The 15,912-nt window shown below is 42.6% G+C and overlaps 1 protein-coding gene across 5 annotated transcripts in view; it reads left to right on the top strand.

Moving 5' to 3' along the window:
- The window catches only part of snx29 (sorting nexin 29), a 523,801-nt gene that overhangs the window by 334,222 nt on the left and 173,667 nt on the right, over positions 1-15,912 (top strand). For all 5 annotated transcript variants that reach the window (XM_041206786.1, XM_041206785.1, XM_041206787.1 and 2 more), the window contains one exon: positions 14,978-15,033. In XM_041206786.1, coding sequence (XP_041062720.1) covers positions 14,978-15,033 — 56 coding nt within the window. The remainder of the gene's footprint in view (positions 1-14,977; positions 15,034-15,912) is intronic.

Below are 15,912 nucleotides of genomic sequence, written 5' to 3' on the forward strand. Positions count from 1 at the left end.
CAGATATTCTCCCGCACTTTTTCTAATCTTTTTGTCTCCCTGAGCTATACACCATCACCAGATGAAATGGTGATGAACAGGTAGCTTCTCTTCAGTCTCAGCCCTTGCCACTATATAACTGAGAGGTTCACAAGAATATTCTGAGATGATTGTTAAACTTTTCCTGTGGGAAAAGAACCAATTTTCTTATGATTGCCCTATTGTGATTGGTATGTCACATGTATTGTAGGCTCACAATCCAATGTGACAAGATATGGAATGAGCATTAAATAGAAAAATGCCATATTACTTGTTTCATAAACTTGAAAACGATAACTCAGGCTGTACATTTTGTAAGATTAGACCAAAAAAAACTCCTGAAAAATATACCTGTTACAGAATGAATGAATATGTGGTCATGTTCAGCCAATGTACAATTTAAGGGGTGGTTCTTATTTTGATTTAATTATGTAAATATTTGATAGATTTTCAACAGTTCACAGGTGTCATCTTTGTGCCAGTTTGCATACAAATTAAAAGTAGTCACCAGCTGGACTGATGGCTTATCAAAGAGTTAGGTAAAAAAGGGCTCTTTTTCACTAGCAGTTGATTAATGTATTTCTGGAACAATGGGCTGCTACAGTAATAAACTAGATGCTGGTTGAGATTTTTCACAATGAAGCCCCTTTGAAAATATTTTGAGTTAAATAATTTTCTTATGAACAATTTTCGTTAATTTTCACTTATTTGTTGGAAAATACTGCGTTGAGCTGTTTATTTTATATCTCAGTGATAAAACATTCAGTAAATGTTACTTAAATTACTTAAGTGGCACATGGGACCAAGATGGCTTCAGGTTCCATGGCTTTATAGCAGCATATGAATAACTTGCTTTGAAAGACTAATGTTGTATTGTGTAAAAAAGCCACTCTGAATTATATGATCATAAATTTACTCAGACTTTTCAAAACTAATGGTAGTGCAGACTGGTAAAAGAATAGACCATAAAGCCATTATTAAATTGCATGCCATAGATTATATAAATAATTTTTAGTGATCTATTGTGTAAATTGTTGGAAGTGGAATGTTAAAATTACTATTGATTTGTAGGTTGTACTTTCCCCTGAATTGGTTTAAAACTTGCTGGCCCAGAACTTACGATTTCCCTGGCGGTACCCCAGAAGACAAGCTGGAGGACCCCCAGGAAGCCCCCACACAAGGAATGCACAGCAATTGCCCAGGAAGTTTAAACTTTCGATGGGCAATTACCCTGTACAGGGAACCGTCTGATACTTTGATTTAAATTGCAGGCTTCAAATGATTCCAACTCGCTTAGCAGAATAGTTATCCAGGAAACGTTGGAAGGATTAGAACCACTTCCAACACCTTGGTAACTAAGGTACTGACCCCGTCCCCGACCCCCCTGACTGCCCGCACATCTCCCCACTCCCACCCCCGACTACACCCCAAACCACCCTGCTTAACTTGCCCTGCCACCGCCACCCCCCACCCCCCCAACCCCCCATCTGACCCTTTTACCTCATACGCTTTCTCTCTGTCTGGTTTCTCAAAATGCATTTAAACACAGGGACCTTTAAACTTACCTGCTTTACGGCAGCTAGTGCCATAAAAAAGGGGGTGTGGTTTCACTCAACACAACGCTGCTGACCTGCAATGGAAGGCTGTGGGAACCAGATACGCTGCACATTTCTCACCAGGGTCAGGGATGGAAGAGTGGACGAGAAATGTGCAGCTCGCAACCTGGCTAAGTAAAAAGGAGTGGTGTGGCAACTGGACTGTGACTGGCATTTCTGGCAAGTTTTGGCCCGCTGTCTTTTCACACCTTAGCGGACAATATCCAATTCACTTTCGGGCTGTGAGAAAATGAAGATACACTTTTTATACAGGTCCTGAATGTCAGTTAATATTACTGGAGTATTCGCTACCATTATCATTCAGTGTATTATGAGCTGATTAATATGCTGAGTTAAGCTTGTGAAGACAGTTTGGGTTGGCTCTAGTGCTCAAACCAGTAAAGCTTCTTTTATTAAAAAAAGGTGAAAAATGTTGATGATAGGCAATTTAATGTGTCGGTGCATTGAGAAAATGACTGATCCCTTTTCGTGGATTTAGAATTTTAGAGTTCAAATGACCAAATATCTGGGATTAACAATATTTAGACACAACAGATCATAAAAATAGAATATATTCAGAGTTTATTACATTATTTTTAAAGCCTGCACTTTACAAGATCAGTGTTAAAATGAAAGATCTACAGTTGATGTTGTGACGCAAAGCTAATTTCTGTTGTATTGGTATGGCTCCTGAATGCTCAGTGCTGGTAAAGACCCAAATAAAAAAAATCTCAGCATTTAGTTCTAGGCTGAAGGCAAATTTGTCAGAAGATTTGATCAAAGAATTAAATGAAATCCACCAGTTCTCGGCATCACAACCATGAAACTTAACGTGGAGAATATATTACAATTTGGGAAGGAGGGAGAGAGTGTGTTGTTGGATTTAAAATATTGTTGGGGGTAGTTCCTAATAATTGAATTAAGGAATGTAAAACCCAAGTCGAGTTAAACCTTTAATTTTGAAAATAAATAGTACAACAGTGATAGTATTATTAGAAAATGTTAGAGAAATGAGGAATAAGGAAAAATTGAGAACAATGTGATAACTGCTAAGAAATCAGAAGTGATTAACTGAAAAGGTTCACAACTGAACAGTGGTCAAGTAGGCAGCTAGAAAAAAGCATAAAGAGCAAATTAACCACATTGAAGATTGGAAAGAAGATAAAGATGAATATAAAATGAAGACAGAGTTCCAAATACCAGCCCTTGGCACATAATTTCAGCTTTCAAAATAGTAAACCACCAAATGAATCCCACTAAAATTATCTGCTTGGAGCTGCATCTGCTAATTACTATAAACTGTAATTAGGAATCACAGAACACTTGTTGAATTCATTGAATGGATGGAGACAATATTTTTATTGAACAAGTATAGGGTGATATTTTTAATCAGGTTTTTAAAAACTTGGTAAGTAGTTTTAGGATTTCTCAAAAATCACCATGGATGAGATTTAAATTCTGCACAGAAATATACGGGGCTGAAATTTACCGTGGGTGGTAGGGTAGAACAAGCGATAGCGAATTGCAAGCTTGTTTTGCTCTATGCCTGATCTTCTTTATGATTGAAGCCAATTTTTTCAAATGATATGGCCTTTAGATAGGGGTGTGTGAAGGCAGTCGTCATTTATACTGTTTATTTTCCCACCAACAATATTATCACTGATGTGCTTTTCAAAATTAAAGGTTTAAATCTACTTGGGTTTTACATTTGTTAATAATTAACAAATCCATATTCTGTTTTGTAATTGGCTTGTGTCCAGCAGGTCTTCAAATAAGTGTTTTTACCTTTATGCCACTTGAATAATGCAGAAGCAGATTACTTGGGAAATTACATTTTTGGCTGGAGCAGAGCTCCATCCAGATTCATTCCATAAAATTCCAGTTTTTTTTAAACGACAGTTTAGGTGGGCAGAGAATTGCGAGCTTAACTTGGAATGCTGTTAAACAGCATTAATTTTGCACATTTAACATAGTAAAAATGTCCCAAGGTGTTTAACAAGAGCAATATGAATAAAAATGTGTTTGACGTTTTTTGACACTGAAGCGCAGAAGGAGAAATCAGGAAAGGTAACCAAAAGCTACACCAAAGAGGCTTGTTTTTAGGAGCATTTTACATCAGGGTGGTAGAGCCAAATGAACAGATATCATCTGAAATAAAAATTCTCTCCTGTCCGTATAACTTTGAGCAGTTGAGAGCTGACCAAAGTATTTGTCCAATAGAAATCTCTAAGGGCTGAGCAATCAAAGTAAGTTTGGTTCTGGAGGGCACATGCTAGTTATTTTTAGGGCAGATTATGGTTAACTTGATTGTGCCTCAGTAAAACATTTCTTGGGTATGAGATCAGGGTGCAATATGAACTGATCATCAAGAGATTCAATATTTATGCTCCATTGTATCTTTAGTCTGACTTGATTGACATTCTGTACCAGAGGTAAACAGGAGACGGCAGCCCACTTGTTATTACTCCTCTTTGGAGGATGTAAGAGAACCATTTCAATTATGGAATCACACAACGATACAGAACAGGAGACCATTCAGCCCAATGTGTCTGTGCTGGCCCTTTGAAAGATTTATCCGTTAGTCTCATTTCCATGCTCTTTCCCATTGCCCTGTAAATTATGCCCCTTCAAGTATTTTTTCAGTTCCCTTTAAAGGGTTATTATTGAAACTGTCTTCATGCAGTGCATTCCAGACTATAAGAATTCACTGTGTAAATTTGTTTTTCCTCATGTCACCACTGGGTTGTTTTTCCCAGTTAGCTTAGATCCGTGTGCTCTGGTTATCGACCCTTCTGCCACTGGAAACAATTTCTCCTTATTTACTGCATCTAAACCCTTCATGTTGTTGAACACCTTTGTCAAAACTACTCATAACCTTCTCTACCGTGAGGAGAGTGATCGGGGGTGGGTGGGGGGGTGCTGCTGGAAATGTTGGTTTGTATCTCTCCATGTAACTGAAGTCCTTCATAACTGATACCATTTCCTCTCAAGGAACTTGACATCCTTCCTAAAGTGGTGTGCCAAAAATTGGCCACAATACACCAGTTGGCCCTAATCATTGTTTTTTTTAAAGGTTTAGCATAACTTCCTTGCTTTTGTGCTGTACCTCAATTTCGAGCTAGGTGTTCCTTATGCTTTTTCAACAGCCTTCTTGACTTGTCCTGCCACCTTCAAAGATTTGTGTACAGACATCTCAAATCTCTCTCTTCCTGCACCTCCTTTGGAATTGTCCCATTTAGGTTCATGTTGCCTCTTGTTTTTCCTACCAATATCTTGACGTTATGACATTGGCCACTTGTTATATGTCTCACTCAATAGCCAGTCCCATTTCAGGCAAAGGAATTGAGCGTCAGCTGTGGGGTATAACATTTAGCTGATCCAATATGGCTGCCTTTGAACCATAACACAAACCTCTACCCCCAAGTATTTAAACAGCTCCCGCTGGTGGCCCTCTCTTATTGGGCCATAATTTTCAACCATATACGCATGGTGAGGTCCCATTTCAGCCCACTGAAATCAGTTGGTGAAAATCAAACATTTTTTTCCCTCATGAACATTCTTCCCTCAGTCTATAAACTACTTTGAGGATCTAGCTCGAGAATTAATAAAATCAAATGAAATTTTTGTCTTTTGTTCAAGTAAAGGAAAACGTTAATACAACTTGACACCTGAAAAACATTTTTCATTCTTCAAGGGCTGCAGATGTTCTATGTTAAAATTAATTTAAATTGAAATGCTCTTAATGTTATAACGGTAATTGGAAATAGTTGTTGGGAATAAGAGTTCCACACAATTCCATGAACAACATATTCATTTGCATATATTCTGTTGGATATCTTAATTTTCCATTTATCAAGTTTTATCCTTCATGTCTTGTCTTTCCATAATTATTTGCTGCCTTGTATATTAACACAGTACTCACAACAGTTTAAGTTTGATGCCTTTAAAAATTCAAATAAAAGAAAATTGTATTTTTTGATGTAAAATAACATTCTTAGTAGCTGCAAAAATATTTGAATACAGTGGTTGATTGCAAAAGTTCATTAGTAAGTATATGAAGAGTCATCTAATTCTGAATGCTTTTGAATCATAAAGTATGTATGGGTCTTTATTTGGTAAATGAACCTGACTGGATTATCAATAAGAACTTTGGCAGTGGTAGGCACCTCAAAAATGCAGGACAGCTCCTGCACAAGAAAATCATGACAGTTTGTTTCTCAAGTTGTTAATACAGTTAAAGTAATGAAGCCCTGGATAATTCAACAGGGACCAAATCATTGTCACACCAAGAACTTCTGATCATCAATTATTGTTTTTTCATCTTCCATGCTGAATTTAAAATTCGAGTTTACAAAGCTGTTCTACAGAATTCAGTTTTATGCTTTTCAAATAGATTCAAAGGCAATAGATCTATCTATCTGCCTTAGAACTTTCATATTTTTGTAAGATGATAGTTGTACCTCATGGACAATCTTATGTTAGCCGTCAGTTAAATGAACTTAGCCATGTTATTTGCACATTCTTGCTTTGATCGCTGGCTCTCTCTACATGATTGTTTTAAAATCCATTTGCGATCTGATTCATATCTTACTTATTATTTTCCCTAGACTATTTCAATCATATAGAGAGAGAAGCATAATGTTCACTTTTATCTTTATTCTCTTTGTGTCCTGATGATCTCAATGTATTTAAATTCTCAGCGGTTTTGTGTTTTGATCCTCGCGCTGGATGACTTTACTTGTCTAGATAGACTGCATTGTAAATAGTTCTGATTCTTAGCAAAATGGGCAAGTACTCAAAGCAATAATTCAGAAACAATATGAAAATTAATTATGGTTCATGTCACACATGTGAATTGTGAAATATCCCAGTTAAGCTCCTTTGCAAAATCTAAAATGAACCCAGAAACATACAGTATAGTTATGGGGACTAATTTCATAACATTCAAGGCTATGGGCCAAGTGCTGGTAAATGGGATTAGGTAGGTAGGTCAGGTGTTTCTCTCGTGTCGGTGCAGACTCGATGGGCCGAAGGGCCTCTCCTGCACTGTGAGATTCTGTGATTCTGTGAATATTTCTGTCCAAAAATGGATTTCTATTTGTAAAAAAAAAATGCATAAAATACATGTCAAAACATAATGTTTTAGTTCGGTATTCTGATGGAAACAGTTTGTATTGGGCAGCACGTTTTGAAACACCGTTCCACTACGCACCAGCATTCACAGCTAAAACAGTGGCCAGGATTTTGTATTCGGCAGGAGCGGGTGGGGAGCGTGGGGGTCAGGAATCCAACTGCCGCCTACGATCGGCTCTGCATCGCCGTTTTACATGGGCAGGCCGATTAAGGCCCAACCAGTGTAATATGCAACAGCGGCATCAGTGGGAAGGGGTGGGAACTCAATGTCTGCTGGGTCCAAAGGCTGCCGTTGACTTGGAGGACCTTAATTATGGAGAACGTCAGTGATGAACACGGCAGGCGGGAGGGCAGGTCGGTGGGGCAGTCGGCCCCGCGTTTTTCCGACCAGTGACTCGCTGCCCTCCTGGAGGAGGTGGCAGGACGCTGGGATATCCTTGTCCCCAGGAACAGGAGGATGAGGCCCCCCCCCACCTCACCAAATATGCCTGGGAGGAGGTGGCATCCAGGGTGAGCTCCCACGAGGTGGTGAGGCGCACATGGGTGCAGTGCCGTAAGCGCTTCAGTGATCTCCGTGATCGGGAAGGGTCAGTGCCGTGTTGGCCTGGGTCACTCAGCACAGCAGTTAGGAGCGTCCCACCCCCCCCCCGGACCTCAGAGTTCCTAGAGTGTGAGTGGCAAATGTCAATGAGGCAGCTTCTGGACAAGGGGGTGAACCCTGGCTGCTTGGAATGAGTTTTTTTGCAGCTCCAGGGTCACGAATTGTCTGAATCCTGCGAGGTCTTCCTCAGGTGGGGCTGGCCAGGCTGCAGTGGCAATGCAGGTACAGGGTGGACTAATCAACGCTCCTGTCTCCTTTCAGGAGAAGACAGCCCACAATAACGCTGAGAGATTGCGGACTGGCGGAGCACAACCCCACCTTCTAACCTTGAGTAGATATGAGCAGGTGGCCCTGGAGCTGGAGAGGTGCCATCCACCCAGACCAACCGGCCGCGGTGAGGGGTACCACAGGGAGGTAAGAGGGCAGTGCATTGAGGTCAGAATGTCTGTAATAACAACCATCCCACTGTTGTGTCTATATTGATGTGAGCCTCGAACATTGATAGTGGAAAGACAAGGGCACCCTGATCCGGGCGCTAGGCATGCACAGTAACGGTGTAATGACTTCAACTAATGACGTCCTTGTTCTTCCTTTCAGACTCACCAGAAAACCCTCGGGGTCAGGAGCCTGAAAGCCCACCGCTCACCCCAGAGGACGCCAACCATAGAAACGCACCAGCATCACAATCTCTTATCCAGGCAGGCACCAGCACAGATACCAGCACCTCAGTGGGCATTAGATCGTCGAATAGTATCTCGGTGCACAGCGGTGAGGGCACTTCACACTCGCTTGAGGTGCAGGCAGAGGCCGAGAGTGCTCGGGGCATCGGCAGTCGGAGGAATGCTGGGGACCAGGAACATGCTCAGTTGGTGGCTGATGATGAGCTTCTGGAGTCGTCCCTGAGGCAACAGATGCTGGAAGTCCAGCAGGGTGTGCAGGAGGATCTGGCGGAGATACATGAGGGAATGTGTGCCGTGGTCTCTGTGATGGAGGAGTCCATGTGGTGCATGAGCAATGCAGTGACCCTCATGGCCGAGAGCACTGCCTCCTCCATGGAGATAGTGGCAACTCTCATGGAGAGGCTGCTCCAGGGGAACAGTCTAGAGTTCCTGGGGATGCTCTCGGACCTGCAAGCCCTCACACCGGCAATGACCTCAGATGGTCAGTGTCCGTGTGGGGGATGGATGGTGCACCCGGTATCCCAGCTCGGTGCCAGTCCATCAATGGTGAGCAGGGAGGTCCAAAGCAACCTCACGTTGGTGCATGAGCTGCTCGTCCTCTCTGTGGGCCCCTCTCAGGGCGCTCCAGATGATGGCAGCAGCTCCTCCGCCCCTCTGCCAGTGACCGTGGTATCTGATGAGGCTGTGTCGATTGGGGAGGTGCCAGCTATGGCACTGACCGCTCCCTCCCAGGCGGGGCCAGCACAGGCTCCACTGGCCAGAGGACGCCCGCCAAGGTCATCAAGGCCAATAGGACAGCAGAATGAGCAGGATGTCTCCAATTTCAGTGCCAGCGAGGGGGCAGTGCCAAGACGTAGCACCTGCAATTGAAAACTTAAAGCACCTTCAGCACAACACGGGTTTATCACTAGTGCTATTTTTTCCTCCCACTTTCTCCTGTGCGTGTTCGTCCTCGGACTCACTACTGGACTCAGCATCTGCTGCCAGAGCAGCTGCATCAACATCTTCTTCCTCCACTGTGTCCCCGCTTTCCAGCGCCAGATTGTGGAGAGAGCAGCATGCAACCACTATCGGTGACACACGGTCTGGTGGGGTATTGTCTTGTTCCCCCTGAACAGCCCAAGCATTGGAAGCACATCTTGAGAAGACCGATGGTTCTCTCTGCCACAGCCCTTGTGGAGGCGTGGCTCCCATTGTACCGCTTGTCAGCTTCTGTTCTTGGATGGTGGAGAGGCACCATGAGCCACTTTCTGAGGGGATAGCTCTTGTCACCCAGCAGCCATCCATCCAGCCGAGCTGGAGCACTGAAGAGCCCCAGCATCTGGGAGTGTCTGAGGATGTAGGCGTCGTGGAAGCTGCCTGGGTACCTTTCAGAATCAGCATCCTGTGATCACACACTATCTGCACGTTCATGGAGTGGAAGCCCTTCCTGTTGACGAAGGCACCAGGCTCACCCACTGGCGCCTTGATGGCCACATGTGTACAGTCGATTCCACCCTGGATGCACCTAGCAATCCTGGCAAAGCCTCTGGCTCGTTCTGCCTGGCTGGCCTTGTCCATGTGGTAGTGAATGAAAGTCAATACCAGCCTGAACAGAGCGTCTGTCATCGGCCTGACACAACTGTGGACAGCTGATTGGGAGGCTCTGCAAAGATCACCCACCGACCCCTGGAAAGAGCTGGAGGCATAGAGGTTGAGGGCCACTGTAACCATCAGTGCCTCTGGCATGGGATGTCCATGGATGTTGGAGCTGATCTCAGGGCCAATCATGTGACAGATGGAGGCCATAGTCTCCCTTGTGAGGCAGATCCTCCTTTGGCATTGCACCTCGGACATATTGAGGTCGCTGCATCACCGCCTGTAAACCCTGGCGACAGGATAGTGGCGTCTTCTGTGGCCCCTTCCACCTTGGCCTTCCTGTTGGCCCTGTGCCCCTTGGGCCTGTGTCTGTCCTCCCACAGGTCGCTCCCCTGGAGGCTGAATAGGGACACCTGGCCTCCAACCCCTTCTGCCCCACTGTTCCTCCTCAGAGGAGGTGCCTCTAGCGGAGACCACAATCCCTATTCCCAGGGTCAGGGAAGGCTGTCTGATACCTGGAAGACCCCATGTGTTATGACTTCTCCAGAGTCCTGAACTGAAGCCTGTTATTTCTGTAAAAGCAGCTCTGAAGTGAAATGAAGTTGTCCTGTTCACACAAGCAAGTAGCAGTAAGTTATAATCCAAAGTACTAACAACCTGCATTAGCGAGTCCACTCACCCCTCTTTGAGGGTTTTGAAAATGTCGCCTGCCCGTTGCGCCTGTGCGACGCCCTGAACATCACACGGGCTGCGTAAAATCACAGACAATTACTGCCTCAAGGGCCTTAACTGGCCCGTTAATTAATGGCGGGGGCGCCTCTGCTCTCATAGCACCCGCCTAGTGAAATATCGCGATGGTGCATGGTGATGTCAGGACGCAAGCCCGATGTCATCACGTGCCATTTTAGCTTCCAGCGTGTCGGGCGCGCGCCCGCACTCCGAGTGTAAAATGCTGCCCAGCGAGTTGGCAGCTTGAACCTTTTGCATACAAATCAGAAACCAATGTAGCTTTCTCGGGGGATACTATTCCAAATACAAGGAGCAGCTAATTATGATTTTAATTTTCTAACATTAGAGGGCAGTAACTTTTAGACTTTTATATTGCTGCCTACTGAGACTTAGCTGAAAACCCTTTTGATATCACTAAGTAATCGAATGCTTTCGTTGCCCCACAGATTTTTTAAATATAAAAGTACTTTGTTACGCAGTTTCAAGATAAATTCTTACATTCTGAGATAAACTTAGTGTCCCACAGTCAGTCTTTTTACAGCAATATTGGTAACATTGTGAGGAGAAATTGAATTACTTAATGTGAATAAAGTGAATTATTGCTTGAGAGAAAGGGGGACAAAAACGTCAAATCTGGCTTTAATCTCATGAATGCTGAGTTACAAAAGCTGATTGTTGGAAGTTCACCTTTTAAAAATGTAAGTTAACCATAAGCTTGGTCAAACAAAGCATCGGTTTAGTGAAACGCCAGTTAACCTGAATCTGCTCTGACATCCTGTTCAAGCTCTTCCTCTCATTCACAAAAACTGTGGTATATTGTCATTTAATTTCATGAAAGGCCAAAGCTTCTGTAACTGCAGCACATTTAGATAGATTGAAATTGGAGCATTTTCAGACACATTTAAGCAGGTTTTATGTGCATTAGTCCATGTACTTAATTAAGGAATACTTGATAAATAAAGTTGTTAAGCAAATCTCAGCTGTTTCCTCTCAACCAGGCCATGTGATACAACATGCCTTAGGAAAAAGCTTAAACAATGTGTGTCACTTGCAGGGATCCATCATTTTTATTGCTGGAATCCGTGAGTTCTGATGTGTAATTTTGTTGGCTGATGTACATTTCAGCTTGGTCATGGGCACCTGTTTGCTGTGGTAGCACCTGATAAACATTGAAACTTGCTTCAAACTATATGGATGGAAGGAGTTGCCGGATCAAGCATCACAACAGAGCAAATCTTCTTTCAATGAAAACACTTTAGTCAACCATAAAGATGGATTTAAGTATGAACATTTTAGACATATTTTGACATGTTTTATGTGCATTAATCCATGTATTTAATTAAGAAATACTTGAGAAATAAAGTTGTTAGCAAACCACAGCTGCAGGGTATCAGCAACCTGACAGCTTTGGAAGTATGAAATTTAAAATCAGAGATATGAATTCTTAGCATTCCCCACATGCTGGCATCACTTATTGTACATTACAGATCACAATATTTCAGACTAAGATAAGGCTGAAGCATTTGCTACAATCTTCAGCCAGAAGTGTTGAGTGGATGATCCATCTCGGCCTCCTCTGGAGGTCTCCAGCATCACAGATGCCAGTTTTCAGCCAATTCAATTCACTCCACGTGATATCAAGAAACAGCTGAAAGCACTGGATAGTGCAAAGGCTATGAGCCCTGACAATATTCTGGCAATAGCACTGAAGACTTGTGTTCCAGAACTTGCAGTATCCCTGGCCAAGCTGTTCCAGTACAGCTACAACACTGGCATCTATCCAGCTATGTGGAAAATTACCCAGGTAGGTCCTGTATACAAAAAGCAGGACAAATCCAACCCGCCAATTACCTCTCCATCAGCCTACTCTGCATCATCATTAAAGTCATGGAAAGGGTCATCAACAGTGCTATCAAGCGACACTTGCTTAGCAATAACCTGCTCACTGATGCCCAGTTTGGGTTCCGTCAGGGCCACTCAGCTCCTGACCTGATTCCAGCCTTGGTTCAAACATGGACAAAAGAGTTGAACTCCCGAGGTAAGGTGAGAGTCACTGCCCTTGACATCAAGGCAGCATTTGACCGAGTGTGGCATCAAGGAGCCCTAGCAAAACTGGAGCCAATGGGAATCGGGCAAAATTCTCCACTAGTCAGAGTCATACCTAGCACAAATGAAGATGGTTGTGGTTGTTGAAGGTCAGTCATCTCAGCTCCAGGACATCAGTGCAGGAGTTCCTCAGGGTAGTGTCCTGTACATTTGTACATGTGTCTTCAGTACGTTTTGAAATTGTAAGCTTGAAACATTTTTCAATCCAATGCTAACTTTATCTTCAGCCTTTATTATGCTGTGATTTGTACACATATACGCCCAGGTCCTCTGCTCTTGCAGCTCCTTTTAGAATTATATCCTTTATTTAATATTGCTTTTCCATGTTGTTCTGACCAAAATGTGTCATTTCACACTTCTCTGCATTAAATTTCATCTGACACGTGTCCACCCATTCCATTAATGTTTATATCCTCTTGATGTTTATCACTACCCTCCTCATTGTTCATAACACTTCTAAGTTTGATGTGATCTGAAATTTTTAAATGATGTCCTGTACACCCAAGCCTAGGTCATTGATATAAAAAAGCAGTGCTCCTCGTATCGACCCCTGGGGAATCCCACTACATACCTTCTTCCAGTCCAAAAAGCAACTGTTCGCCACTAGTGTTTCATGTCACTCAGCTAACTTAGTACCTGTGCCGCCACTGTCCCTTTTTTCCAAGGACTTTGACTTGGCAAACATGCATCGTGGCTGCTGTGGTTACTGACGTCATTTGGAATAGTGTTGTGCAACAGAGGACAATAGTTGCCCATGGGATAAAAATATCCAAGGTTTTCCAACACGGCAATGGAGATCTTGATGGAAATGAGGAGAAAAATCCTGATCTGCAGGAGGCCCTCCTGACACATGATGAGAAGGCAATGGGGCAGAGAGCTGTGGAGTTAAAAGCCAGGAGGTTGGCCCCAAATAATGTCCACAACTACAGCAGGCAGGATGCATATCAGCTCAAAGAGCTGTAGACTCGCTTTAAGTAGTGTTAGCAAGTAATAATGTAGCTGCTGATAGCATTCATGTTAACGAGCAGGCAGCACATAATTCGTGTCACATCGAATGGGCATGGGCTAATTGTACAGTGCGATCCCGAACCCATTTTCAGATGCAATCCCAATTTTTGTCTTCACTATCTCCAAACTAAGCCATAATTCTTTACACCAGACCGTTTATGAACCCGGCCTTTCCTAAATTACGTTAAACTTTACATGTCCACTTCTTGTCTTGTTTGGCTTGCCAAATCCTAACAACTTAATCTAAAGCTATGTTTGTTTCTATCACACACTAAATTCGCAAAGTACACAAGTATGTGTCCTGATTTCTGTCTTGAGTTATTTCTCATTTTGCACCAAATGCTGTATCAGTCACACACACTATACCCCTTTCACTTCTGCACTTCCTCCTTTACTGTACCCCTCTCTGCTAACTATCCATTGATGTTCTGCACCTAGGCTAAACTGTTGACTATTATATTATACACTACAATACATCGTGTATTCTTGACTAGCAAGGCAGTCAAAGGTTATAGGGGATAGGCAGAATGTGGACTTGAGGCCGCAATTATATCAGCCTGATCTTATTGAATGACAGAGTAGGCTCGAGGGGCCAAATGGCCTACTGCTTCTAATTCGTAAGTTTGAATGTTTGTGTATTCTGTCTTACATTTGGCTGTTGTTAACTCTGCAAGCCAGAGTCCTTATTGATATTGTTACTCTAGCAAGACCAGCAGTGGGAAGCTTTCTGCTGGTAAGCTAGTAAAACTTCAGTGGTAACCAGGGCATACCTACAGACCCCTGAGCCTTGGCTCTGCCAGCTTATGTTTAAGCTTCTTGGACATAGGTAAGTGCATTGTCTTCCTCTGGGGGAAGTGTGCACCTCTGTGTGGGGTAAACAGATATCTTACACATGTATATTTCTCATTATTTTGGTTTAGAGACTTTTATGGTGATGAGTTTCCAAGCACTAAGTGTACGTAGCTAGAAAAAAAAGTCCTTTTCAATCTCCTTTCCATCCCCAAGCTCTTCTATACTAAGTAGCGTAGGTGGGTTTGGGCCTGGATGATTTTATTGCTGCCATTAGTTCACCTTTGGAGGGCTCATCACAAGTATTTTGGCCAAAATAGCTCTAATGATTAATTTTTTGAACTGTGGGAAAGATTCAGTTTCAAAGAGTAGCCACTTTTCATTATCTATTGAGATTGAGATTAAAACCCAAGTTTCCCTGAATGGGGCCCACAAAAAAAATTCATTAGCATGGTTGGAACCATCATTAAACCTTGCAGCAAAACCTTCAAACCTCAGTAAATTACTTTGATATTCGGTGACAGATAAAGATTTTTTATTGCAAAGTTCATATTTGTTATTCTGCACGTAAGATTTTCTTTCTATATTGTAATTTATAATATTCTAAAGTCATGTATATTCAGGACTTTTGCCTTCTTTCTTTTTGCATTAGAGTGAAAACATATGTCTACATATCGTCCCATTTTCAGTTTGCGATGTTTTAAATACTCCAGTTGAACATAATCTTCTTCCTTTAACAGGTCCCCGGTGATTTAAGTCAAACCTCCGAAGACCAAAGTTTGTCAGATTTTGAAATGTAAGTTGGCTCTTTCTTAACTTATAATCCTTGTAAATCTTTTTCATAGAAATAATTGTGAAAAGATTAAGGTTGTTTTGATTCAAATTCATCTTGCCACCTTAGCCATCAATATAAATTTTGTTTAGGCATTCATTTTGGTGTCTCAGTGATAAAGAATAATCAAGTACATTCAGTCATCTGGTGTCCTAACTAAAATTTGTCCTACTAGCATTTTGGCCCTCATAGTGTTAAAGATGTACCATCGTTTGGAATTTGAAACTTCTTAGATCTATGTGTTGATTATTGCAGGTTTCGACAGAATGGTTGAGCTATTACAGGACAGCAAAATTTTAGTTGTATGATGAAAGTAGTAGTTTCCTGAGAGAGAAGCTGTAGGAACATAGGACTTAGGAGCAGGAGTAGGTGATTTGGCCATTTGTGCTATTTGATAAATCGATGGCTGATCTAGTTGTGGTTTCAATTCCACCTTCATGTTTGCCTCCCATAACCATTGACTTCCTTGTCTATCAAAACCTATCGAACTCAGCCTTGAAAGAATTCAATAACCCAGCCTCTCCTGTTTTTTGGGAAGAGAAATCCACATACGAAAGATCCTGTAAGAGAAGATATCCTCATCTCTGTCTTCAATGGGAGATCCCTTAATCTTAAACTGTGTCCCCTAGTTCTAGTCTCCCACACAAGAGGAAACATCCTCCCAGTATCCACCCTATCAAGTCCCCTCACAGTCCTCTCAATCAGTAAGATACCGCTCATTCTCCTGAACTCCAGTGGGTATAGGCCCAATCTGTTCAATCTTTCTTCATAAGGTAAGCCCTTCCTCCCAGGAATGAGCTGAGTGAACCGACTATGAATTGCTTTTAATGCAATTCTATCATT

This window comes from Carcharodon carcharias, chromosome 15, assembly GCF_017639515.1.
Source record: "Carcharodon carcharias isolate sCarCar2 chromosome 15, sCarCar2.pri, whole genome shotgun sequence".
NCBI classification, from domain to species: Eukaryota; Metazoa; Chordata; class Chondrichthyes; order Lamniformes; family Lamnidae; genus Carcharodon; species Carcharodon carcharias.